This window comes from Toxotes jaculatrix, chromosome 4 (assembly GCF_017976425.1).
Source record: "Toxotes jaculatrix isolate fToxJac2 chromosome 4, fToxJac2.pri, whole genome shotgun sequence".
Taxonomy (NCBI): Eukaryota; Metazoa; Chordata; class Actinopteri; family Toxotidae; genus Toxotes; species Toxotes jaculatrix.
Genome location: NC_054397.1, coordinates 22,393,836 through 22,421,620, shown reverse-complemented (window position 1 = coordinate 22,421,620; position 27,785 = coordinate 22,393,836). Strand labels below are relative to the sequence as shown.

General features: G+C 41.8%; 1 protein-coding gene across 6 annotated transcripts in view; it reads right to left on the bottom strand.

Moving 5' to 3' along the window:
• Positions 1-1,818: 1,818 nt before the first annotated feature.
• Positions 1,819-27,785, bottom strand: part of rgs12b (regulator of G protein signaling 12b) — a 42,749-nt gene continuing 16,782 nt past the window's right edge. For 2 of the 6 annotated variants that reach the window (XM_041035666.1, XM_041035667.1), the window contains exons 6-19: positions 16,862-16,883; positions 10,546-10,715; positions 9,790-9,882; positions 9,489-9,632; positions 8,062-8,244; positions 7,738-7,888; positions 7,354-7,448; positions 6,875-7,087; positions 6,297-6,370; positions 6,056-6,182; positions 5,850-5,946; positions 5,659-5,729; positions 4,443-4,614; positions 1,819-4,075 (exon numbers count right to left, since the gene is read on the bottom strand). In XM_041035666.1, coding sequence (XP_040891600.1) covers positions 3,468-4,075; positions 4,443-4,614; positions 5,659-5,729; positions 5,850-5,946; positions 6,056-6,182; positions 6,297-6,370; positions 6,875-7,087; positions 7,354-7,448; positions 7,738-7,888; positions 8,062-8,244; positions 9,489-9,632; positions 9,790-9,882; positions 10,546-10,715; positions 16,862-16,883 — 2,220 coding nt within the window. In that variant the 3' untranslated portion in view covers positions 1,819-3,467. The remainder of the gene's footprint in view (positions 4,076-4,442; positions 4,615-5,658; positions 5,730-5,849; positions 5,947-6,055; positions 6,183-6,296; positions 6,371-6,874; positions 7,088-7,353; positions 7,449-7,737; positions 7,889-8,061; positions 8,245-9,488; positions 9,633-9,789; positions 9,883-10,545; positions 10,716-16,861; positions 16,884-27,785) is intronic. The other 4 variants (XM_041035669.1, XM_041035668.1, XM_041035670.1 and 1 more) reach the window with 4 other exon arrangements.

Genomic DNA, 27,785 nt, shown 5'->3' with positions numbered 1-27,785 from the left:
TAACTTGAGTGTCCATTGTCTCCACAGACACAGACCCTTGTTTTTTGTCCTCTTCTATCTAATTTCCCAGCATTGTCCCTGCCAGTCTACTGGCCAGCACTTTAAAAAAATCCCACAGACTCATATATCACACTCAAACAGGAACTTCAGTTTTTGGTGTGTCTGTGTGTGTAAGTGAGAAAGTGGAAGAAGCAACGACCCCCCCCCTCCCTCCCTCTCTCTTCCCTGTTTCTTTTTTTCTACAGATATGTTTTGTTTCATTTTATGGACCAGTTAAATACAATCAGTTGCTGATGTTGTCACATGTCAGTCCTAGAGGAAACATAAACACAACAAACAACACTGGAGAATTATTATAATGAAAACCGCTACAGAATAAGATCCTCATGTGATGCAAAAGACACACACACACACACACACAGATGTAGTCACTCTGTTTATACGTGGTTCCAGCATGTATGTGTTAAGTGGAAATGAGTATCTGTATGTGTGTGTGTGTGTGTGTGTGTGTGTGTGTGTGTGGATGAGGATGAAACAGAACCTAGTTTTGTTTGTGGGATACCAAAGAGCCCAGCATGACAAAGCTTGCCTAATAAGGCGTTGAGCAGAGGAGAACCCATGCATAGCTAATAGCCCAGTCCCCCAAAAGCCTTTGTACCCCAAAACAAAAGCCCTGTCCTGCAGACGAATGCACACACACACACACACACACACACACACACACACACACACACACACACACACACACACACACACACACACACACACACACACACACACACAAAGAAGAGGCAACAGAGAGAGGACAGGAATATCAAGTAAGATAAACAGGAGGGAGGTTGTACAGATGGAGCGAGGTGGGCAAAGGTCAAAAACAGAAGAAAAAGTAAACTGAAGAATCCAGCACACGTTCTTAGCTGGTACTGAGAAAACATGTCAACTTGGGTGGCTGTTGGTAAATTTGAGAATAAGAAAACTGGGTCTAATGTCAATAATAGCCTGGATAGCTATTCTCAGTGGTGGAAGAAGCAGTCAGATAATTTAGTCAAAGTGGAAATACAAAAATGTAAAAATACTTATTATGCAGCAGAAAGAGGTCTGTCAGTGTTATTTGTTCTATACAATTTTTTTTATTTTTACTGATGCAGAATCCTGAAAGACTCCAACCACTTGGATGGAAAAATATTCTATTTCTTGATGAAGAATTATAACCCCCTGTCCCAGCTGCAGCTGTACTTCCTAATCCCAGTATCCAGAGAGGACATAATGGTTTTGCTCTTTTTGTAAACACAAGCAAAATTTTAATACATTGCGTGGAAATATAAAATATTGTAAAGAAAAATTGTACAGCACGTATACCAGGAAAGTGATGTTGGTTCATATTGTATTTATTAACGAGGAGATTCTTGCAACCATGTTAGCTTGGATTAGGGAAAAGATGTCAAATTTGTGAAACGCGTGAAAAAATCTTTGTTATCATGAAACAGAAGTTTGAGAGTTGTTTTGGGTTCTGGAAATTTCTTTAGAACAGTGTTGTTTTAAATCAGATGCTTAACTTTGTAAATCGAATGTAATGGTAACACATGAGAGGCTAGTACAGTGCTTGAGTAAATGTGCTTAGTTAAATCCTTCCACTGGTAATTCTCACGGTGGTGCTCTGTTTTACAGGACACGGTGTTGCAAATAAATATTTTATCCTTCAACCTCTGCTGACAAACACTGATCCCAGTTCAGCGACTCCATGCAGAGAAGTGGAACGCACTCCTGACAAATGTGGAAAGTAAGGAGAATAGAAAATATCAAATAATACTGAAAGTCTAAGAAGAGAAAGGAGGCCACTCACAGGAGGCTCTACAGCGTGAGTTCAACCTCTAAAACATTTATTTGATCTATTTACAGACAGTACAGTCAACTGAACAGAGGAGAACCGATTTCTATTGTGACACAACTGAAGAAACAGCATGGCTGCATTGCAGTTTAACAATGGCTACAGCAATACCATGGTTTCACAAAGTAGACTATATACAAATTAATACTTTTAACTGATAGTAAAAATGAAAAGGACGTGGGATAAATTAATGTTTTCTTGAGAATATAATACAGGTTAAAGTAACAGTAAAACCTTTAAAAAGAGAAACAGTTTGACTTGTTAGTCCATTTTTTCCAGCTTAGACCCCGCAGGGACAGGCAGCTAAAAACACCGCTGAATTGTTGAACTGTGGTTAGAGGGGAAAAAAAAAACGCATGCTGCTGTGTGATATAATGCAAAGAAGAAAAATGGAGATGAAAAAGAGAAAACTGCTCCTACACAGTCGGTGCAGAAGTTTCTGAATCATTTGGTCACTCAGGAAGAGAGAGCTTTAGTCTTAGTTTTCATGAGTGACACGAGAAATGCCTGAGGTGAGGGAGCAGCGGTGGAAACAGAATGTACTGTGTTTGACACTATAAAGGACAGCTGAGCAAATGAGAATGTTCATGGTACTGAAGAATATATTTGTGTTTATGGGGTCAGGCCACGTCAGTGTGCAGTGTGCTCAAAAGCATGTAATAAGTTGAAAATAACACATGGTCCACTAAAAAGTGCAGTACTGTAACCTCCACACCACTGTGGATGTGGAACAGCTAGTGATTGTTAGCAGATATCATCAATTATTTTCTGAACCTGTGGCTCAACCCACCTGTAGCATGACACAGACATTTTGAAAGGTTAAAAGTAATTAAAAAAAAAAAAAAAAGCTGGGAGAAAATGATTTTAAGAATGTGTAAAGATGTGTAAAGTCTTGTTTGTAATTGGCTAAAGTGCATTGTTAGATTCTGTACACTGGAAAGGGAGGTGGAGTGGGATGGGGTGGGGAGGGGGCAGTGCGAGGGAGGGGGGGTTTGGCACTGGTCAACACCAATTCATCCTGAGCTCGTCCTCGAGCTGACGTCTCCAAAGAAAAATCCACAGCAAGTCGAGTCCGCTCAAAAGTTCACACAGATACACACCACACAGGGGAATTACAAGGCCGAGTTCTGTCCAAACCTAATGCATCCATACTTCCTCTCTTTATGTGCCTCATCTATTTTACCTTAAGGCTGTCATTGACTTACAGTAGATGCTAGCCTGAAAGTAGTGCATACATCACTATATTAACTCACTACATCCATTGTTTAACTAGATGAACACTCATTTCTATTGTATGCATTGTATTTTTTTTTTTACATTAGTTACTTTATATTTACACTTAAATGTAGGATGAAAGGTTTCTGTACTTAGCGTTAGACAGTAGAAAGTGATGAGTTAAACTGAAAGATGTTCTAGCACTGAGCTGGATGAGGGAAAGGAGGAGATCTGGATGCATTGTGGGCCATTCAGCCACAGACCACGAGTGGCTAACGAGGAACTTCAAACTGACTTTAGTGGGTCTTGAGTCCCGCTTGCAGTCAGGTGAAGGAAGAAGTGAAAGTTCAGAAGTTTCAAGGGTTCACACGGGGGAAGTACCTGAGCTAGGCCGACCGTCCTGTGCTTGTTGTTGGGGTCGGGGTTGGGGTTTGCATGGTAGGGCTGAGGGAGTGACGTAGTTGAGACTGGGGCTGTTAATGTCCCCCTCTCCCACTAGAGTCAGGTCAGACAGGGTGTCCTCCTCCAGCATCTGGACCGATTCTCCCCTGCCAGAGTCCTGGAGGAGACCACGCTGAGCACCCTGGGACGGGTGGATTGGGGAGATGGTGCCAGGAAATGGAGGAGGTGGTCTGGCTTTCCTCCCCCCTCCACTCTCAGTGCCCAGTGCAGAGTCCAAGCTCTGGGACTGATGGCTCGCGTTGAGCAGGTGGGTGCCACCTCCTCCTCCTCTGTCGTTGCTGTTCGCCTTATTGCCCCGGCGACCGCTGCTAGGGAAGCTGCCGTTGTTGGGGTTACGGGAATTAGGGGTGGAGCAACTGGGCTCAGGGTCATAGGGAGGAGGTGCAGCCTGGTTGGTTGCCACTGGCGACAGGCGCAGAAAGTCTGGGAGCTGCAGGTCGCTTTTGTTTAGCAGGCCTCGCTGGTCGTCTGCTCGGTTGCTCTGAGCTTTGGATATGAGGTCGAAGAACTCTGCAGACACACACACACACACACACACACACACACAAGGCAGAAACATGTGTACAGACACACAAACACATGCACACGTACATGCATGCGCGCGCACACACACACACACACACACAAATGAATAACAACCCAAAATGACATCTTAAAAAACAGTCAAACTCATCCATTGTACTTCAGGAAACATGCAGCAGAGGGTGTGTATTAATCAGTTAGACAAGTCAAAGCTACATTCAGTGTGAGCTGTGCTAGCTTTGAAAGCATTTGATGCTGCTCCTGCAATACTGCAGACAGGCAAAAGGGGTTAGTGTGATCACAGCAACAGCTACAGAAACAAAAAAGAGAGAGAGGGAGGTTGTTCAGTCTTTACCTTCAGCTTCGTCTATATTAATCTTTTTCTGCTTTCTTTTCTCCGGTGCCTTATGGAGAGAGACAGAGTGGTTGGGTAAGGCCTGGCCTCTTGTGTCAGGGCTGTGCCCAGCCTTGCCGTTTTCCCCATGGGGGTGGGCTGAACCGGCTTTCCCTGACGGCCTGTCCTCCCCCTGGGGGCCACAAGGAGAGCGGAGCGGGGCATTAGAGCCCTGATGAGTCATGGTGGTGCAAGTATGGGCACAAGTAATGACAACACATGGGGACTGGTGCTACTGATGGTGAGGACGGTGACAAATTGTAAAATAAGAACAATTCGATGGGGGTAGGGGTCACAATTTCAATGATGATGGTTGTTTTTGAGAGGGACAATAAAATGGGATCAAAATCATTTTAAAACTGAAATTATTGACTTGGTGTGATCAATGACAAGTAAGAATCAATGACATTGATTGGAAATAATTCTAGTAAAATGTGGGAAGACAGGTGGGATGTTTCATTCAGACAACCACAATGTCCGACACTGTGTGTACTAAGCATCACCAACATGTAAGCTAAAAACACACACCACAACACCAGAGGGACCAACTACCTACAACTAAAAGCCACACTACTGCCCCTGGGGCGGGAAACAAAGCCCTTTAAAAAAAAAAAAAAGATTCTTCTAGAATCAACCATGAAATCAATAAATGACCATTTCAGATGGTCATGAATCAGGTAAAACCCCAATTATAAATAGAAAACCCAGACAGCAATCTGAAGGGCTACTGCCACCACCAGCTACACCCATTGAGGGAGTCTTCAGAGTTTGTGACAACCAGCTAATGCTCTGCGGGGCCGGGTTTGTTTCACCCGGCCAGTGGGTTTGTTATGGAAGAAAGAGAACCAGCAAACCAGAGAGCAAAGTTGATGATGCATTCGGCCGCAGGCAGACCACGATGATGGAACATTAGGAACCTTAAGAGTGTGACGAGGCTCTCAGCCCCACAGCAACAGTGCACATAAATACAGTCACACACAGCCCGAACATTGCCACAGACACACACTGTACACCTGCGCATGTTTTTAACACATTGCAAACAGACATGGGTGATTGAAGACAGCGAGAGAGACACTTAGTAGCGTGACATCGTCATCCAGGAAGTGGAGATATTTGGTGGGTTATGGAACATTCCAGAGCAAGAAGAAAATGGGAAATAAGCTGGAGGATGTCTTACTGTTGTTGATTGGTTTCTGCTTGTAGAGGCCGGGACGTGACTCTTAGAGGGAGCTACTTTCTGTTTGTCTGCTGAATGAGAGACAGAGAGCAGATCCAGAGACTCTGGTGCAAAAAAGATCACAAAAAATACAGTCACTATGTTCAATATGTTCTGAATGAGAGACACCAAACTGCGTGTGTGTTCCTTACCTTTTCCAGGAGTGTGTTCGGCTATATCTAACACCACTCGCAGCCCGTCCAGGTTGGAAATAGGAAGACCTAGATCTAAAGGCTCTGACTCGCCGCTCTGCATCACACAGACACACATATATGATAGAAGTTTGAGGTTGTCACATTCACTGTCTGTCTGTTTCTTTCTGTGTTTCTAAAGGCAGCCAGGATGAGGACTGACTTACAATGCGTGCCACTAAGTCAGAGAGGTGCAGGCCGTATTTGGCCACCACAGGCCTGAGGACTTCTGTCACTGGCTTGGTGGGTTTAGCTTTTAGTCCTACAGACCGGTTAATAGGGACTAAATCGAGTCTGGAGAAGAAGAAAACAGAGTTAACGTTTTCTGTAGTTCTCTGTGGCAGTAGCACTAGTGTCCACTGAAAGCTTATTTTGATGCCTTAAAACAGACACCATGTGTTACTGTACCTGAAGAGAGTGCGTTTTTCTAGTCGGAGATCCCGAGAGCACAATGTCATACAGTCTTGGTCCAAAACAAGTGGCTGAGCGAAAGAGAAGCAGAACAAATTAATCAATAAAGATGTCACACAACCCTAAAGTTTGAAATGTCTGACCCTCAGTATCATGGTGGCTTTGAGTTAAATGGAACAGAAGCAAACAAAACAGCGCCAAGTACTTCTCTCTGACGCTAATATGGAATGCGTCTTTCTCGGTAGTTGTGATCATCAATTATTAAAGCTACATTATTCATTTTTTAAGTATAAAGTTGAAATGGATGATGTCAAACTATTACTGCTACAAACCAAACCAGTAAAGATGTGGGATGTAAAACCAAAACAATGACCTGAAAGACACTAAAGCACTCTATAGAACTGAAGGGAACTCCATGAAGAGATAACTCTTTCACATTGTCTTTTGAAACTTTGCTCATATAAAGATAATGATTAGTGCAGCTTTAAAATCATTATTAATAGATTTTTTTGAGGTTAGCAAAACGACCCAGCATTAATTGAGCTTGCTTAATTTGCTGAGTTAAGTATGTTTACCTTCTCTCCTCCAACCAGGAAGAGGTCTATAGCTGCCAGGTTGATGCAGAGCTTTTCACAGAGGCCCAGCAGCAGGTCCCTGATGGACACTCCGGCCCTCAGGGGCACAGAGCAACATGAGCCGTCCGGCAAACTTATGTTACATTGCCTCAAGGGGGCGCTGCCCCCTCCGCGCTCTGTTGACACTGATACTGCACCACGAGAAACATCACCCTGAATGAAGAAAGCAGGGAGGGGGAGAGGAGGTAGGACAGGGAGAAGACAGTTAACAACAGTGAGACAGATAATGGGAATGGAATTTGAGCAGAAGAAAAACAGTCAAGTCTGACAATATTTCTGTTTTCTCACTTCTTTTATTTTTAAAGGAAATCAACTGAAGAGGGTGAAGATAAAGCTGCTCCATGCTGACGTGAATGACTATGTGCCCCTCACTGTAATGTCTAAACTGATTATCTGGTGACATCTCTTCTCAGACTGACCTCATTCCTTCCGGACCCTGACATCCCCAGCTCCAGACTGGCTCCTGATGACAGTGAACCCTGGGATTCACGACGACCATTACTGCCCGAGAAATCTGAAAGACAATACTCTCATCAGTTGTGTCTAAAAGAAAGACAGACGAGAATAATTCTAAAGCTGTAACAAAATGTGTACATATATAATAGATGTTTAAAATTAACAAACTGCAATTGATTACCTCTGTGGACAAAACACAGCTATATGAGGAATCACTTATTGGTGATCTGTGCTACTGAACCAGCAGCAGTTTTGTAAATCTTTCATTTTTCACGTAGGAGATTTTTTTGTTTTAAATTAAACTTTTCAACACAAGGGAAATAATAAACTGGAAAAAAAATACTGACTGTAGTTGAAGTCGGCCAGCTCTCGCTTCTTGGGGCCTTTGCCGAAGCTCCTGTTGCGGGACCAGGAGAAGAACATGCCTTTCCTCCGGTCTCCTGAGTCATCCCTGCTGTCCTCATTTAAAGATCGACCAGATTTGCTCTTTTTGTCCTCCTACAACACAAACAAAATGAAAGAAATGATAGAAGCAAAGACAGGAACACATGACATATACAAGCCTATTAGAGTGCACACACACACACACATATACACAGAAAACCCCAAATTTCTTTTATGTGTAAGTTATGTGCAATATGAACCATAGTTGGCCATATGTGTTGTGTTACCTTCTTGGGTGTGGAGAGGTTGGAGCGGTCGGAACCGGTGGTGCTGTGTTTGGAGGTGGGGCTGCTGGGGATGTGGTAAGGATCGGGCAGGGGCCTGCCCTCCACCTCCGCCAACATACACTCCTGGTACAGCAGAGACTTGAGGAACCTTGTGTAGCTGTCAAACTTCATCAGGTTGAAGATCTAAAGGGGTGAAAAGGGAAGAAAGAAGTAATCAGTGGACAACAGAAAACACAGGAGGGAATGCACGCAAGCACACCAAAAAGGAGGGAAGAAAGGGGCAGCACAAGAAATGAAAGGGGGATGAAGGCAGGCAGAGAGGATAGAAAAACAGGCAGTGGTAAAAGGATTAAAGAAAGGAAAGTCAGACAACAAAAAAAGGAAGTAACTGGAAAAAAGAAAGGAATAAAGAGGAGGATTAGAGAGAATTAAAAAAGAAGAAACCAAAGTAAAAAGTAACAGAAGGAAAGACTGAAAAAAATTGATGACAACAAGGTGCCTACATATGTTGAAAGCATGTGGGAGAAAAATTTTAAATTAAAGTCTAATATGCTACTAGCAGCTCCTTAAAATAGTATATATTCTCAGATGACTACAGACCTACTGATGATTTTGTCTTTGAGCCTCAAAATCCAACATTTACCCACAGGATGGTGCTGAGGGACAAGGCCAAGGTCATAAAATATCAAATGTGTCTGTCCTCTGGGGAGCATGAATGTGCTACTGACTGCTGGATTTTGATATTTCTTGTGTAAACCTGACACGGAGTGTATGTATATAAGTGTATGTATATGTGTATGTTTGAGTCCACGTGTATGTCTGAACCAAAACCTTAAGTCAATGGTGCCACGAGACCTTGACCAGATCAAGTCCAGAGGTGTTTTGGAAAAGCTCATCTCAGGCTTTGATGTGTGTGTGTGCGTCTTTGAGAGGATATGTGTGGATGTTTGATGTGTAAAAATATAGAGGGTGATGGTGAGGATATCTTTCCTTGTGACTCTTATCAGAGTTTGAACATCTGAGCTCAGCTGTTCAAATCAATAGAGCTTTTCAGCAAGTTTCCCCCCTCCACAACATGCACATCTAAGAAGCCATTCACATCCATGATGCTAGACAGCAGGCCAAGATGAATAGTTGACCTTATGTTGTATGAGCACCCAGCGCTGTAATACGAGTACATTTTCAATAAGGGTCTGTTCTGATTCAGTTTTATGAGTAATAATAAATTGGTCCTTCAGGGAAAGCCTCTTTTCACTTCCCCCCTCCCGAGGAAGGTCAGAGGTCAGAGTCATCTAAGTACAGCCTCTGGAGCAGAAGCTTCCTGTTTGGCAGAAGCTTCCTGTTTGGCAGAAGCTTCCTGTTTGACAGAAGCGGTGAGTGGTTACCTTGAGTTTGGGGTTGGTGTGTGTATTCGGTGTATATGCTACCTGCAGCTGCTGCTCCTTGAACATGTCGGGTCGGGGGGCGTTGAGGATGTCATCAGCGAGCTGAGCTTGACTGTCTATGTTGACAGGTGTTGTGGCTTTACTGGACAGGAAGCTGTTGTAGATCTCCCTGGCATGCTGAGAGAGCTGGAGAAGGTGGGAAGAGATTTTAAAAAAAGGTGTTAAGACAGGAATAAAAAAAAGGGATGAAGAACGAAGAGAACATAAAAATGTTCGTCATTATAGCTAGATCGGTGTAAATGGATGAACGCTATGATCAAACAATGTCTTGTATGTCTCCTACCTGCTTCTTGTCATTCTCAGGGACGTGGCTGAAGAACTCACAAGCCTGCCAAAACAGGATGTTCTCCTCACTGAACTCTTTCTTTAGGAACTCCTGAAACACAAGAAATTAAAGTGGATCAACATGGAGGAAAAAACAGACAAACTCATATAAACATGAAGTCAGAAGATAGAAGTGTCTTCACAATAATACACTGAGGTTCGTCAATTCGTGTCTTACTCTTATCAGTCTAAATTATACAGTCAGTAGTTAGGTCTGTTGGCGCGTGCTTACCACACAAGCATCTTTTGAGATTGTATTTTGTTTTAAATTGTGAAAAATTATTTTCATGAGGCAGATTTCTTTGACTACTATAGATATAACACCATAAAAGAGAATGAACCACATTTTTCGATTATCAAATGGTCAGCCTGAAAACCAAACTTTGTCACCACAGCCTACAGTTCAAATGTGGCTTTTAACTAGTCTGTAATTTGTCTCCACAGAAAATACTAGATACTAGATGATCTTCTAATACAGGCTTTCGTTTGTTGTTACAGTGCTGCAAGGTACATTTCTGTCATTTGACAGTACGGGATGTGGCCAACACTAGCTGGCACAAAACAAACAAACTTTCCATGACTTGGATTTGATAGATTTAACCTTTAACTGTGCAACGTGGGAAAAGTTTGATTTAAGTGTTTTTGATAGTCGGAGGGATACAGAGCCTGTTGTGAGCATGTGCTGGCCAACGCCGGTCATGTGCTGTCATAGTACCGAGAAGTAGCGGACTCCCACGGGGTCTTGTAGCAGTCTCTCGAAGCAGACAGCCCAGCTGGCCACTCTCCTCTCAGTGTGGCGCCGGTGGCTCTGGACGCTGGGCAGGCTGGCATTACTATTCAGACTGTTGTCACTGCTGCAGCCCTGCAGCTCCACGCTGTTCAGTTCTGTTTACACACACACGCACACAACATCAAAGAGCTGTACAGTGGTAGGGTGACTGCAGAAGGGTGGGAAATGTCTCACAATATGATTTTCACTATTGACGCATTCCAATGTTTGATTTCCTTACTGAGTTTAACTGTATGTGCACATTCAAACAGATTTATATTATAGTTAAAATAAAGAGAATTAACTTCACTTAACATCAGTTGTAACGGCCTCCCTGCTTTCATGCTGTTTGCCCCACTGTTTCTCTCTGTCTGCAGTGGCTCTGCTTGAAGGCAGCACTATTAGCAGCATGCTGATGATAAGCCAAGAGCAGCAGCCAGTCCAGCGACCCACACAGGTCCCTGCTGTAGTTTTCTGTTGCTTTATCTTTATCTTATGCTTTGCAACACAACGTCCACGCTGCACACTTTCACGCATACAGTCCCCACAATACTGATATCACAGATTTGACCCATTTGTTTGAACTATTTTCAAGTCAGTCGTCAAGTCAAATTGGTGTTATAATTTAGTCTACCTGGCTGTTTCCTGTTCTTGTCACAATCTAAGTGCATTATTACGTAATAGTCTGTTTATCATAATATAGTACATATATGCAAAATCACACACAAAATAATCAATGATCAATGGGCCTGTACTCCACTGTTATTCATTATATCAGACAAAACTCACATGTAAAACATAGTTTAGTATTGGACAAGAGAGTTGTGTAAAACAATAATGCGGCATGATCAAAATATCATGAAACAATATCAGAGTAAGTCAATAAAGAAGACTGAAGAAGAACATTGAAAAAGATAATGTATTACAACAGAAGTATCCCTGCAGCTCCATGCTATTCTCTTCAGTTCAGAACTGTAGCAAGTGTGCGAACAAACTATTTGCAAACATCTTTAAAAGTGCAGTTGCTGTTTTGTATTGTGTTTACTCAGTGAAATAAGTTGTATTCATAAAGCAATATTCTAACATTCCCATTAAGGAGATTTGTGCACAGATGCTCATTCGCTCTAAGGGAAGTCCCAGTGCATGTAAGAAGCAAATTATTTTTCCCACCACTAGACCTTACTACGTCTATGTTCCTAATGTGCAGACAGACTTGCAAAGCAAGGAGATCAGGAGGCAGAAAGACAGAGGCACTCAGAAAAGCTGAGAATAACCAGAATAAAGGAGCTTCAGGCCTGATGAACTGAAAGTGGGCTGCTAAGTTGAGATAAAACAAATACAAGAACAGCCAGAGGGAAGGCATCGCCGGTCAGGTGCCTGAGAAGACGCAAATCCTGCTGAAACTGAAAGACCAGTATCCTGCCCACAGCTAAAAATCCTGTGAGATTTAGAACTTGGAAACTTGGCTAAAAATGGTTCCAGTGTGATTTCCGCTTTTGCACATTTTTCTTCCTTTTATTGTATCAATGACAGTTTTGTCACTGAGGATATTTTTCAAAAGTTTTTCCAAATCATTCAGCTCATTCACCCTCATTCAGTTTCTAACAGTATTGTAAACAACCCCTAAAAACTTCCTCTTCAGTCATTAATGATCTATCACTGTGAATGAGCAGCAAACATGCACCGATGCATCCCATTCAGTGATACAGGAGTTGAAGTCTATCACAACATACACCCTTAACAGAGCACCACTCTATAACAGAAAGACCAATTATACAAAGACAATGAGAGAGGAACCTCAGGCATCATCATTCCATATTATTGAGTTGCATCACATCATTGCGTTTTTGCTTCTCTAATTCCCACATTTTTCACTTCTAAATAAAAATTCCAGTCAACTGTGAATGAAACATAATTTTCAAAAACTGAAGCCGGAGTTCACATCGCTAGAATTATAGTCACGGAGCCCGCCATGTTCCACCGCCATGATTCTATAGGAGCCCTGAACGGACAAACCAAACACTGGCGCTAGAGAAGGCCTTTTGATTTTTGACATGTACATCGCACATTCTCCTACCAAAAGGATGGAAGGATGAGGGAGGGATATTCTGCTGGTTGCAATCTGCAACCTCGCCGCTAGATGCCACTAAATCCTACACACTGGTCCTTTAAATGTGACTCCCTACCTGTTGTGATTGGTAGGCACACTTTACATCGTAGTCTTGTGCTTGCCTGTCTGTCAACATGACTGCATCTATTCAGACTTGTTCTGTGTTGAAAGCAGAATCGTTCCAAATTTTAACTATTTAGCCACGAATATATAATGTAAATGAAATCATTTAGATTTGAACCATGTTTCCAGGGACTTTAAGTAAGATAAGATAAGATAAGATAAGATAAACCTTTAATAGTCCCACAATGGGGAAATTGCACAGGTCACTAAATACATTTCACAAATACATTTAAAAACATTTCGCAAAAGGTACATTTTGCTCAGTGACTTTGATAACAACAGACAATTAAAAGTATAACACGAAGGAAAATAATTACTTTCCTTTTCTAGAAATTTTAGAATTTGGTCCACTGACAACTTCACTGCCTCGATCTTAACTGAATTCTTTTAAAAGGCAAAATTCAATTCACTTTTATCTCATAATGGGGATGGTACAGTACGCTGGAGAAACCACAATACTTAATCTTCACACCATTCACACAAACAACATTGTTACAACATATCAGCTGCCCTACCCCATTACATCCCCATACAGACAGGCTAAGCTCATCTGATCACCAACGAGCACTTGGTAGTTAGAAAACTATTTAATTTAATAAACCATCTATATCTTGTGATCGGAGGTTTTCCTCTTTTAACTGTCAATATGTTAGTTTAATGCTCCTCTGTGCCTAAAACCTGCCCAAGTAATTTCTTTACTTGAAAAACAAGCGTTTAAGGCTCCAGATATCACCTCACCTGGGTAGAGCTGGTAGGAGCCTGTGTGGTGCCAGCGAGGCAGGTAGCGAATCCTGAGGGGTATCCAAGCCCCTCCATCCATACTCACCCTATCAGGGCCCCTCACAACCTCAAACACACCAGGTCAAACACATAGTCCAAGGCAGGGCACATACGCACGCACACACAGCTGATAACATCACGGGAAGGAAGAGAAAGAAGGAGGGAAAAGAGGAATAAAAAGATGGCGACTAAAGGAAAGAGATGGTGGTGAGCAACCTGGCTGACAACCTGAGAGACCACAGAGAGAGTCAGGTCACAACATGCACGCGCACCCGCACGGATATTTACACTCACACACACACACACACACACCTCTATGAGCTTCCAGGTAGGTAAGTGATACAAGCACACACAAGCCTCGAGATGATGAATAATTCAGAGTCGAGGGAGGAGGGAACTAAAAACGCCACAGCACACACGTGTACGCACACGCACACACCACACACACACACACATACATACATGCACACACACACACACACAAACTGCCTTATTGATGAGGAGCTTGTTAAAGAAAGGCCACTACTGAGGCTAATGAGGCCTGCAGCCCCCATACAGCTACAACACACACACACACACACACACACACACACACACACACACACACACACACACACACACACACACACACACACACACACACATATATATAAATTGACAGATGTAAAGGACAAGGAAGAATATCTGTCAGTCTACTCTTGTCTCAACTTTTCCAACTGATCAAAATAAATCATAATTTGTGAGATGGGTTCACAATGACATACAATGCAAAATTTAATATCATACAGCTACGGGCCTTCAAAAATCACCCTGCACGTACAATCTAATTACTGCATTCAACAATCATAGTGACAGCTTTTAGCACAGGCACACAAAACAAAAAAATGAGGCAAATACATTTTAGAAGTAACAGGCTATTTAAAAAAATAATTTGCCTAATTGTTTTTCTTAAAATAAATGTTTTATTTCATGTGTTTTGTTTAGTTTTTTGTTAAGAAAACACATTCTTTGTTCAGGGGTAGTGAGCATTTTCCTGTAATAATAACATTAACATGTGGTTTCCACACTGAATAATGTATTCAATTTAGTGTAATGTAATGTAACATTATTTTGTATACATTATCATGTAAAACTTTCACTTTGTGCTTGCATTAGTTTTCTCACTTGTCTAAAAATGTCTCTGAAATGGAATATATTTAAATTATATCTTTAAATTTTGAGTGAGTCACATTCAAATGGCCAGAAATTAATGGCAGTATTGTGAAGCAGGTAAAAGACTGCAATGTAGACAGAAGTTGTGAGTTTGTTAAAAGCCCCTTAGGTCTAACTCAGAGCTTGATAAAAGCGATTATTTAGCTAGATATGTTACATTTTCTTCCCTTTTTTTGTCAGTTGATCAGATGAGATGTTGTAAGGAAAGAACAGACTTCACAGACATGAGACATTTACAATGTCCAGCCCAGAGCCTCTCACAAAATAATTAAAAATCTCTACAACTGTTATTTGAAAAACTACAGGCCTATTTTTTATTTTTTTTATTTTTTGAGAACTGTTGAATCTATGGTTTAAATTGAAGATACATTTTGTGGAAACAAAAGTGTTCAAGAGAAATTTATAGACATCAAAGAATCACAACTTCCCTCGAGGTGTCAAATTAGAGTTGATCTTATTAGAGCTGGCACTGAAACCTGGAGCATCTCTCATCATATTGAGCCTGATTCAGTTTGCTGTGCAGGATATTTACTGACTAAGATAACATTCATCACTTAGCCTTAACTGAGTTAATGAATACCTCATCTAAACTCATATCAACTTCTGTCCTTCTATCCTCAGTTTTCCTTCACATTTACTTGCTGGTATCTCAGAATGATGTAACAATAAAAGGGGATATAATTCATAGAAATACACAAAATAAAACCAAAGCTTTGATGTTACCCAGTTCACAATCACTTCACTCATTTTATCCTATTAATAATGATCTATACTTTACAGTTTGAACAACTGGGAGGAAGAATTGAACCTTTTCACTCACCCCTACTGTATATCAGTGTGCTCTCTACATCACATGCACATAAATTTGGAAGGAGAGCCATCTTTCCACTTCACTCACTGACAACACATTCTCCCCTCCAGAGACACGTGGTGTGAGTAAGTGGCCATAAACACTTCTACATTAGAGCCTATTGCAGCCGTGTCTGCCACAGAGTCCTTTTGTCTCGTTCCTCACCTCCTCTTTCTCCTTTTATCTCCCATCCACAGTAAACTGTGTCTTTCATGTGCTTTTGCGAGGCGTTAAAGCACCATTAGAAGTCTTTGTTATTGTTGCCTCATGCTAATTGCATTAAAGACACAACAGTTCGCTTCAGACGAGGTGCAATTCAACACAGAATCTACCCATTTAAAAAAACAGTGTCTGAATGGTTTGACATCACTGATAGAGACATCAACACATCATGGAAGTCAGAAACGCCCTCCACCCCCACACTTTTCTAACTGGGAAGACTGCGACCCACAATTTCTGTGACTTTGACTGAGACGACAATCTGACAAGCATGCCCACTTCACGCTGGGTTTGTGCCAGGTGTGTGTGGAGGTGAGAAAGTAAACAGGATTTCAACCTTTCTCTCCCTCTCTTTTTGAAACACTTACTTTTTATGTGCGCTGCACCACAGTTGTCTGAGGGGGTGGCTCAGTCTGAAAGTTTGTGCCTTTACCCCGATTTGTGCAGCTATAAACACCTTTGTTCAGACAATACTTCATACAAACTTCACCTATTATATTGTGGTAATGTGTAGAAATTTAAGGACATTAAACTACAGTATTTAATTCAAATCTCTATATCAAAAACACACTTTTTTTTTACAGATTTGGGACTATCTTTAGGTTGCAGCCTGCCAACAGCAGCAGCAGAGCCGTCAGAGGTGGGGCAGAAGTTGAACAGGTCAAACCAGACCGTCGGCTGTTTATGTGAGTTGAGTGAAAGCTGCCACTTATTTAGTTATCCACTATGAGCTTGGCCATGACACTGCAGTTTGGCACAACTGGCTCAACACATGCTGCTTAAAGTTGATCATAACAACTGATGAACTGAGATGAGTGAATTTATAGTTTGTAAAGTCAAAAAACAGAATATGTTAGAGAAAAACGTGAGTATTAGAGATCACGACAAAGATCATGAAAATCATGATTACCATGAAAAAGAAAACAGATAACGAAAATGTCAGATGTTGGAAAGGTTTATCTACTCACCTCCATCAGAGACTGCAGCGGACTGTAAAAAAGCACAGAGAGACATGGATTAGGATCTTCAGTCATCACTCAGAGGACACACATTCATACAAGCTCAAACAGTACATGAGGGCAAGGAAGCAGCTGCCCAGGCATGCACTTTGGCCAGATGGAGACTGACTGTGTTTGTCACAGGACCTGGCCCATTATCACAGACACTTTCACATCGTAACACAGTAAGATTAGCACCCACACTCACTGTGTGGGTGGAATCATCATGAACTGGCTGCGCTTGCTCTGCAAGAAAACCTCCTCAGAGGGGTGGGGCTTACTGTGTGTGTGTGTGTGCGTGTGTGTGTGTGTGTGCGTGTGTGTGTGTGTGTGAGGAGGTTAAAAGGGGAACTTAAGGCCTACCTGCCCCCGAATATCACAGTGAAGTGTGATGTTTGCCTGCATATCTCACAATCACCAACTGTAGATAGTTTATCAATTTCATTTCATCTCTTTCACCATCAGTGTAAACATGTATCTACTCATCAGCTTTTACTGTCTTCCAAACTCTCCTTCCCTCATCTTATTCACTCGCATGAACACACACACAGGCACAAATACAATCACATATTCAAACCAAACCTTCTTTAGACTCAAATCCTATTTCCCTGGCACAGACACAAAAGAGCACACAGAAAACACACACACACACACACACACACAGCATACAATGCCGTGATTTTTATCCCAGACATGCTGAGCTGGGATGAGATCATTCAACACAGACATCAGTAATGTAGCTAACTCTGGAACATAGTTGAAAAGCTCTGTGACTCTGACAGAGCAAAAGGAGAGGAGTAGACAAAAGGGAGGAATGAGGGAGAGAGAAAGACAGAGAGACAGACAAGAGCGAGACGAGAAAGAAGGGATGGGCGGCAATTAACGACAGAACAGTTTGCCAAAGAGAATATGGAAGAAAGACAAAGGCAAAGACAAGCAAAGAGCACAGTATCCAAATAGACTTTTGATGCGAGATCAGCTCTTTGGATAAAAATCAACACTGAGGCACAGTGTTAATGTGTCACAGACTTTTTGACTTTTTTTAATCCGACGGCTAATCTTGCTAACGACTATCTTTGTGCTCCGCTGTGGAGAAGCTGTATCAGCAGATTCATAGATATGTTTTCTATGGTACACTTACATCTGAAAATAAACTTTTAATGATCTCATCATTAGTCAACACAGACACATGGTAGACTCCTGGATGACTTGATGTTTCGATAAGGTCACACTACAGTCATCAGTGAAAAATGTATCAGCTTCATTTCTGAGAAATCAAGTAGCGTCTTCCTCTTTTTTTGGCATGTTGAATGGCACTTAATACAGTGACCACAAGTCTCCCTGGCTGCTGCACTGCAGAAAGGCCAAACCGGGCATTAAATAAAAGTTTCAGTGTCATTAAAAAGTCTCAAAAGAAAATATTTTATGATATTAAATTCAAACGAAACACTGGGCAGCAGGGTATCCACACCCTATCTTTACCCTCATAGTAAAATTGTTCTAATAGAGAGGGAAGTGGTACTACCTTGAGTAAATCCCCTCACTATGCATGGGGAACTAGTAAACAGTTGTAGCTACTTATCTCAGAGAAGTGGCCCAGTTACTGTCAGCGTTCTGCAGTAACCTTGCAGGTTTATTAAATATCATTTAAGCAAGACGACCACTTTACACCCTGTGTATAAGAAACTCAGGTAACGTAGCTAGATATCTGCTGGAAAAGACAGCCATGGTTATGTGTATAAGCATTACAGGGTCTCTAGTGGAGTTTTAAGAACAATGTGTGCATGAAGGCTTCAGACAGGGGAAGTATTCCTGTAATAACAGTGAACAGGATGAAAAAAAAAAGATCACTACTTGTAGGAGTACTCTTTGTGTTCCAAACGACGAAATGACTTAAACTGAAACTAGCACAGAAAATCTAACGAGAAGCTTCTTCTGTAGTAGTCAAAATAAGTCAGTTTCAGCAGCTGAACAATAGACTGGTTTCGCACTGTACTATCAGCACCAAACATCTTCAAGAACAATTATTACTAACATCATAAAACTAACACACTAAAAATGAACCAACCTTCGTTCGAAAATATGCACATTTTACAGTAACCAGTTACCTCACTGTGTGTAAATGCACTCTCAGACTTCATCACCTTCTGTCAGTAACCTTTTTTCCTTTGTACAAGTTAACATAACATTCTGCAGTCAGTCATATCAGTGTCAGTTTTCAAAAATCAGCACGGCTTTTGATGTAAGAGGATTGGAGCATTTACAGATCCTATGATATTATGGCCCAGATTAAATGTAGACAATGTAAATCTAATTAAATGGACCCTTACGTTCAGCACATGTGCCGGTTTGATTCATGTGTATCTTGGCCATTTCCTCACTTGAGCCAGTCTGTCCAGGCCATATGGCACAGCCGGATTAATCACTGAGATTAGCTATTTCAGACTGTCCCTGGAAGAGTAGAGGCTGGCACCAGTGTGTGAAAAGCGATTTGATGTGACTTTATAGCAGTTGATTGTGGTTGAACTGCCGCAGAGGACATGAGAAAATGACAGAGGCAGAAACCTCACCAGTGGAAACTGGTTACCCGATCCTCACGCTGACTGGAATCCCACACATTTCACATCTCACACATTTCAACAGCGTGTCTCTGATGTGTGTGTGTTACACTATGCTGTGTATTTTATATGGGTGCAGCTCATAGTATGTATGCATATGGTTAACATCTGTTTGAGATGTGTCTTTTGTATGTAGGGTACATTCTTTTGCATATATGAATGTGTGTGTGTGTGTGTGTGTGTGTGTGTGTGTGTGTGTGCACGTGTGTGTTCACCCCCAATCCCCATTAAGCTCTAATGTGATCACTTCCAGGCATACTCAGTGGTGGGGTGGCTTGGCCCCTGGATGAGGCCCCAAGTCCCCTCTTCTCTCTTTTCCTCCTTTAACTTAGCCTCCTCTATTTTCAAACTCCCTCCTCTTGTTTGCTCTTTTCCTTCACTCCAGTCATCCCCCGGTTTCCCCCATTTCTGTCCTTCCACTCTTCCACTCTTCTTCACTCCTTCCTTCCTTCAACCTTTCCTCAGTCACTCCAGTAGTGATTCCCCCTCCCCTCCTGGCAGATCCTGGTCATTCCTGACAGCCCACAGGGAATGATTGGGGTTTTCCAGACTTTCCCTCCGTTCCTCTCCCCAACCTCGTATCCACAGAGAAACATGCAGCTGGAAAATACAACAGTCTCGACAATACAGAGTCAGGATATCGAATACATCTCCCACAGTATGCAACAAAGAGGTCCTGCTACTTCATAGGCCATCATGCTACTTTCAGCCTCTATTGCTTTCAAACTTTGTGAACTCTACATTGCCTCAGCATTACTGGCAGTAGAGATGTACCACAATGTCATAGCCCCAATATTTCTTGTGGTTTTTGTCTTCTGATGCTGACTGTTCACAGATATTAATGGGGCTTTTATGTTCCCATACTGCAGTAAATGCACCGATAAGATCAGCAGAAAAATTTGACACAGTAACACATGACTGATGGTCATGATTATGGTTTCCACATTCATGGTGGACTTTTTGTCAAAGGAAAAAAAAAAAGTTTCAAGCAAAACCTCAGCATGTGCGTGTGTGGTTATGAATTTTGTGAGAGCTGTAGCTAATGGTTTCTTCTTATCAATTAACATGTCAACAACGCATAATTAATTCAAAACGGTCTCAGATAAAATCAGTCATAATGTTGCATGACAGCCATTACTGGGAATAGTTTTATCACATTTCATGGAAGTCGAGGACTTTAAGGGAAGACAGGAAAGATAAGACAGCCACCTGAGAATCTGTACTTTCAAAATAGAATCATTTCAACAACGACACAGAAAAGCAGTTTGGTCCTTCTATAAGTGCAAAGATGTAATGATACCAACATACTGCCTCACTAGCAGCTTAACTTCAGTCGGACTGATTTCCTATCGCACTCACGCGTACCAAAATCAAAATGCCCGACAGGGACGTTTTTCTGGTTTGAGCGTTCAATCACAGCTGTTGCTGCAGAGGTCTGCCACTTCAGGTCGGCTCAACAGAATGAACAAAGTCAAATAACACTACATATTTGTTTTCTTTTTTTCATACATTACAGAAACACATTTTTGTAAAGTGTAAGTGTAAAGTCCTTTCAGTGGCCAATTAGACTAGAAAAGCACTATATAAGTGCAGCCCATTCGCCACCTAACACAAGGGTTGTTTTCAGATTTGTGACCAAAATATGGACAGAGTGGGACATTTTACAGTTTGAAAGATAAACTTGTCTCTGTTCTCTGGTGGACAAACTATACCTGCCTGGGTGACTTATTGGTCTATTACTAAGTATTAATTTTTCAACTATATAAATGTAGTAAATCCTCACATTTGAGGAGCTGGAACCAAGAAATGTTTGGCAATTCTGCTTGATAAGTGATTTAAACAACTGTTTATCAGTTATCAGCTGGTGTTTGTTTTATGTCAACAGACCCATCAGTTAAGTGAATTAAGCACTTTAACAGTAATGCCTAATTTCAAATGTTAGTCTGAGGACACTGCCACTTGTTGAATTAGATTTTGGGATTCCCAAAAAGAAAAAAATCCTTAAAATCTGTGAAGAACTTCCTCAGATTATTTTGGTGTTCTGGGAAGTGCTGTGCTCCGAACAGTGAAAAAGTTGTTGTGGACATTTATACAATGAGCACACATCACTCTGACACCCACTTTAACAAAAGATAAGACAGCTGAATCACATGTCTGCAGTCACAGTCACTGGCAACACACAGCAGACTGAATCAAACTTCCAGGCCAATTTTTTTTTTTATTCCCGCTCTATCTCTGTTGGTGCCTGTGGCTCGTTAGGGTCTCTAGAATTACAGAGAAATCTGCCTCACACCCTCAAGAAGGAACTGACAGTGGTTTCAGAGCAGACAGGGCGTTGTATTGCACTGTGACTTTGTTGATTAGTACCAATGAAATGACCTGTTGAATTATGTGCAGCTATTGTGTAAGATATTTTTTGTCTACAAGTCACAACGTGTTCATTTACCTATATCTTCCCCATTTCAGCTAAACACAAATTTCCACCTTGTAGCCACATGCCTGGCCTGTTTATGCTGGATTTGTGTGTGTGTGTGTGTGTGTGTATGCAGGGAGTGGTTGGTCACCGTGTGAACAGGTCCCAAGTGCTTTATTAGGTGTGACTAGTGGGAGAGGGGTGGCTTACATCATCTGTTATGAAGCCTGAACGTCAGGTTCAAACTCTGGCTAAACACAGGGCACAATTTACAGCCATTCGTTGTCACGGTTATCATAATATTAATACTTTAAGCAATAAAAGTCTTCTTAAACAATCTCAAGTTCCCGAAATGTTCCCTGTCTGTGTGTATGTATGTGTGTGCGTCTAGGTGGATGATGATTCCTGGAAAATGACATTCTGTTTTACAGGATGAAACGCAGAGCAGCCAGTTACACTTAACACAGGGAATAAAAAATATCTATCTGTGGGAGAAACTGTCTGGGATAATATATGCACTCACACACACAAAGACAACACTGTTTGTACCACAGGAACCTATTCCTGGCTCCATCACCGGAGCTGTAACTGCCACCTTTGGTAAGGAATAAGAATTCACTCTTATATGTGTGCAAGTGAAAGATGACTGAAGAGACTGAAATATGGAAGAACACTGGATATATCTTCTAAGTCTGTTCATGTGCCTGTAAACACTGGCATTACTACAGGAGACCACACCCATAACTGAACAACTCACACACACACACACACACACACATGCTGTCCTTAAAAGGTGACTTAGAATTCACAACACAGATTTCCCGACTGCATGCTTGCAAACACACACGCAGACACACGCACGCACTCTTCCAACTGAGGAGGAAGCTGTCTCAATGTGTGCGTGCCTGTGTGTTTACTTTTGAATATGAGGTGAATAGTGGCTGCCATTGAGAAGACCAGTCACCCTGCCAGGACTGGCAACCATGAAAGTGCTTAGCTTTAGCGTAGCTTAACTGTGAGAGGAAAGGATAAAGTGAACAAGCGGATTATTTTCTAATGATCCAAAAGTCAAATGAGGCTCCGCAGGTGTGAGCGAGCATGAGTGAGGACGCTTTTTATGTAACGCTGAGATGAGGTTGGACGAAACACAAAATAATTCAGATTTTTAGGAGGAATTTAAAAGACATAACCGACTAAATCAGTGAATAAATAAACATACATTGATTAGAAAACTCAGTGTCAATCGACCCTTATGTGTTCACCATCTCAACGTCCCCACAAACATTTCAAAACTTCATTTTTTATTCCAGAGTGAAATCCTCTGTGACCATCTCTGGAATTCTGGGATACAGCCTTGAATCCCTGTGATGAACACAGGAATCAATATCCACTCTCTATGAAAGGAAGGAATGCAGATAATGTTTGTTCGCTACAACAGAGCCACACAGGAGATGTGACTCAGAGGCTGAGCTGCTGATAAATGTCTCTTTTACTTGGCCCACTGCCTTAAACGCACCACCGTCACACAGACAGACGAGGGAACAAGACCTAAACACAGGACAATCTGATTGAACACCTATGTCTAAACACCCACACCTACTCAACACAGCTGCCACTCCACACACTGAATTCAGTGGGTTTCACAAGAAACGAGAGTTGACTCAGCTCACCTTTCCATTGCATTACATGTGTGTTTTTATCACTTTCTATAACACACACACACACAAAACAAGCCTTCGAGGTGAATTGTACAATCATATGGCTCGCAGGGACAAGGGGGGAAAAAAGGTCTTTCAGTCTCTACCTCCATTTGTTTCAATCTCTGACCCTGTCCCTACGCCTTTTTCTCTTTCTGTCTCTATCGCCTGCTCTGGCCTCAAACACATCTGGCTTTGAGAGGAAGAGAAACAGCCTGGAGCCGTCTCAGTCTCTTGTTAGTCTTTCTTTCCCTCTGTCTCACTTTACCTTTATACACACTTCCACAGCCTGCCACCACCATGTCCCTCCTTTCTTAAAAACTCCAGACAGGATGACTTCATTTCATCTCAACTTCTGTCCTGTTTGTTGTTCAAGATCCCCCGTCCAATACCTCTCCTATTTTGTCTTCATTCACCTCCATGTCTTTCTACATACGACCCCTCACATCCCTTTGTTTTACATCTCATATGGTCTGAAGGTGATGGATTCCCCTTATTCTCCCTCTGTACTTTGCTGTAGGTAATAGCCACCTTGTCCGTCCATCTGTCCCTGTCTTTATCACCTGCAGTGACCGCAGCAACACTGGTTTGAACTGACTGATTCTCCTTTTTTTTGCCAGTTCCATAATTATTATCAGAACATTTATTATATCTACAAAGGGGAATCCAAAGGTTTCAAAATGAATGTCTGCCAACGAGAAACATGCCACAACAAAAGTTCTACATTTTCCACTAGTGACAATGTGACAGGATTACAAACGGACTTTGGTTGGATATTAAAAACTACTTTGACTTGTACAGTAAATCAGTGAATGCGGGAATATTTACATCCAGCAGTAGTTACGTTTGCTTCTATTGACATAAATAAATAAATGAGTAGATGAGTAAATAACTAAGTAAGTAAGTCTCTCTTATGGAAAGTTGTGCACTTTCTCCATAAAGACCACTTGTAAAGCATTACAATCGTGTGTGTGTGTGTGTGTGTGTGTGTGTGTGTGTGTGTGTCTGTTACTACTCACTGTATTGAAGTTCCAGACCCGCTTGAAGGAGAGCCTCTTCCTCAGGCTCATCCTGCTCCCCTCTGACAGAGGAGGAAACCCACTGACTGCTCAATCTACATACGTGAACCACATAAACACACACAAACAGTCACACTCTCTCACACACACACACACACACAGGCTGACAGAGCTATCTAGAGGAGGAAATTCATCCTGACAGCTGACTGGGTTGGAGCCATGCCTCAGGACGTTTGTGTGTCTCTCTCTCTCTCACACACACACACACACACACACACACACAGACAGACCTTCGGATTAGCTTCAACTATTTGCAAAAGTTGCCAGAAGTAAGAAGTAAATCTGACTCCTAACACACTATGTCACTCTTACTACATTACATGCCTCTCCTCCTCGCTCTCACTCACACACTCTTCCACACACTGAGCTGACAGACTGACTAGGAAGTTCCATTCTCTTGCAGACACACACACACGTCAACACACACGCACACACTCAGTTTCCATAGTGACACGCCCCCATCAGGCAGCAGTTACAGAGACGGGGAGGGAACAAAGGTCAGTCTGCCAATCACGCTGCAGCAGAGCCCTTTACCTCTCCGCCCTCCTCTCACTCCCTGTTCAAATCACAGTTAAGCAGGTTTAGGTATGATCACATTCAACTGCGATGGATGTTTTCAAGTGATTTAAGAAATTAATTGTCTTTATTGCTTCATCTGTTATAATCAGAGGGAGAGGAAAATAAGAGAGGACACAAATTAAAATGAGGAAATTTAATCTTTAGCATTCACATTTTAAAAGGTTAATGAAAATTCTGCAGATTTGTTAAACAGTGAACTGGAGGAAACAAAGGCACTTCACAGGACAGAGCAGCCTACTTTACACACACACACATGCTCTCTCTTTTTCTCTCACACGCACAAACAATGGCTGCAATTGAATTTGTGCACACATGGCCTTGAGCCTACACCTAGCTCCCCCTAATTTCCTGTTTTGGCAAAAAAGAGTTAAGAGTTTCTGAAACACCTTCTCTTAAACCTCCACAGTCTTTTTTATTCCACTGTATTTTACTTTGATGACCCAATTATACACTTATAGGAAAAAATATACAGTAAGTAGGCATGTCTGTTTAACCTGGTACAGCAGATAGTGGCTGAACCTGAGATGCACTCTGGGTAAGTAGTATGTGTAGCTGCTTTCACTCATGCACCGCAACCCTGAACCTTACTAAACATTACCCAGAGGAGCTGTGCGTGTGAACGCAAATGTCTGAATCGGTCGAACGGGACACTAAAAGGAATTTATCCTGCCAGGTCCCTAGTCCTTAGTTTGTGTAATGTCCGACTGAGCCATTGTGCAAATAGAGAGGATCACTGTCAGGAGAATTCACACCGAGTGAGTGGGCATGTTGATGACATTTTAGTCCTGCCTCCTGCATGATCTACCCAGACGCCACCCCTCGCCTAAACCGAACAGAGTGTTTCCAGTAGGTGTGAACGCATCTCACACAGATGATCTCCTGTTGTGCGCTACATGTGTGAAAGGGCAACAATGTTTGGACCTCATATGTGAGAACAGCTTGTGGGTACAGGTGTTTATGTTTGTGGATGTTCAATTACCAATGTTCTTTCTACAACTACAACATTTTCATAGCGTTGTTTTATGTGTGCGAGTGTAAGAATTTGCATGAATAGAAAAGAACTGAAAGTGGTGTATGAGCAACCTGTGCTCAAACTCCCAAAAAACACATCTGTTAGCACAGGGGAAGAAAGAAGTGGCAGAGTGCCACAAAGGATGAGAGGGATATGACAAAGTTTAAGTTGGCTAAATCCACATCCTGATGAGAAAAGGAAGAGAGGAGAGGAGGCAAAAAGAGAAGAAAACAAAAGAGAAGAGAAGACATTTCTCATGTCTCACTCCTCTCTTTAGCCTAATTCCTGTGGTCTAGCCAAGAAGCTCTGTTTCCTTTATGCATGTGTGTGTATATGTGTGTGTGTGTGCATGCGTGGGTGTGTGTGTACGTAAGATCATGATCTTTTCTAGGGCAGTTCAACATAAAAGGGAAACATTCTCTTCTGTGGATATCAGATGACAGTAAGACAATAGGGTTACACATGCAGAAAGACACACACATGCACAGTGTTACACACAACTGTAGCACTGTTTTCACCTAATCACGTACATTTACATGTTAAAACGCACATGCTTAGATAGTCACGTATATGCACAATGTGTTAACCATGCCAACAAGTAAGCGTTTGAATTATAGTTCATTCTCTTATGCGAGTCACATTGGGCTGCTGTTAGCATTTGACATTGTCTATACTTTCATGTCATGTTGGTTATTTCTAACTGTTCAGTGCTATGTAATTTGGAACATGCTGGTGTACTAAAGAAAATGGTTAGTTTTTCAAGAAAACAATGCTATATCATGATATAGTAAATTAACTGGAAATAAAATTACTGATATATAAAAAAGTAGACATGACCATCTGTTTTTGGTTAATTCAGTGAAATAAATACCTGACAAATGGCTTCAACACACAACACAAGCTTCCTGTAAATCCAGTATTGTCATAAAACAGTCCTGCACGCTGATTTGCAACATTGCTCATCATGGACAAATACAACCAGAGATAACAAGGGTTAGCAACCTTGATATAAACACTACAGTAAAATTCCCAGCAATTGATAAATTGAAGTTCAGTTTCTATCAGCATATTGTGCAGCCCTACCTCTGTTATCTTGTCCAAACCTTGTGTTAGATTTCATTTTTGAAAAATCATTATCACGTCATCACAATTTCAAATTTTGAGACAACAGAGAGAAGAAACTGGAACCACTGTCTTCAATGAGAGACAGTGTACAGAAACACAGGAGGAATCAAGAGGTGGTTTTCCTTAATGGCTTAGTTCACAGTTAAGTAGCACATGGAGATGAAGGGCTCATATTAGCTCACTTTCAAACTCTGTCACTGAAGAGAAGAGTTTATCATGCCTTCGCTTTCTCTCTTTCTCTGCTGTGCACAAACACCAACAAAACTCAACACTGCCCTCTACTGTCGATACTGAGGTGATAATGGTCCACAATGACTGAGAGCATCAAAAGCTAATGGGGCAACACACCTCCCCCTAATTGTATGTGAGAA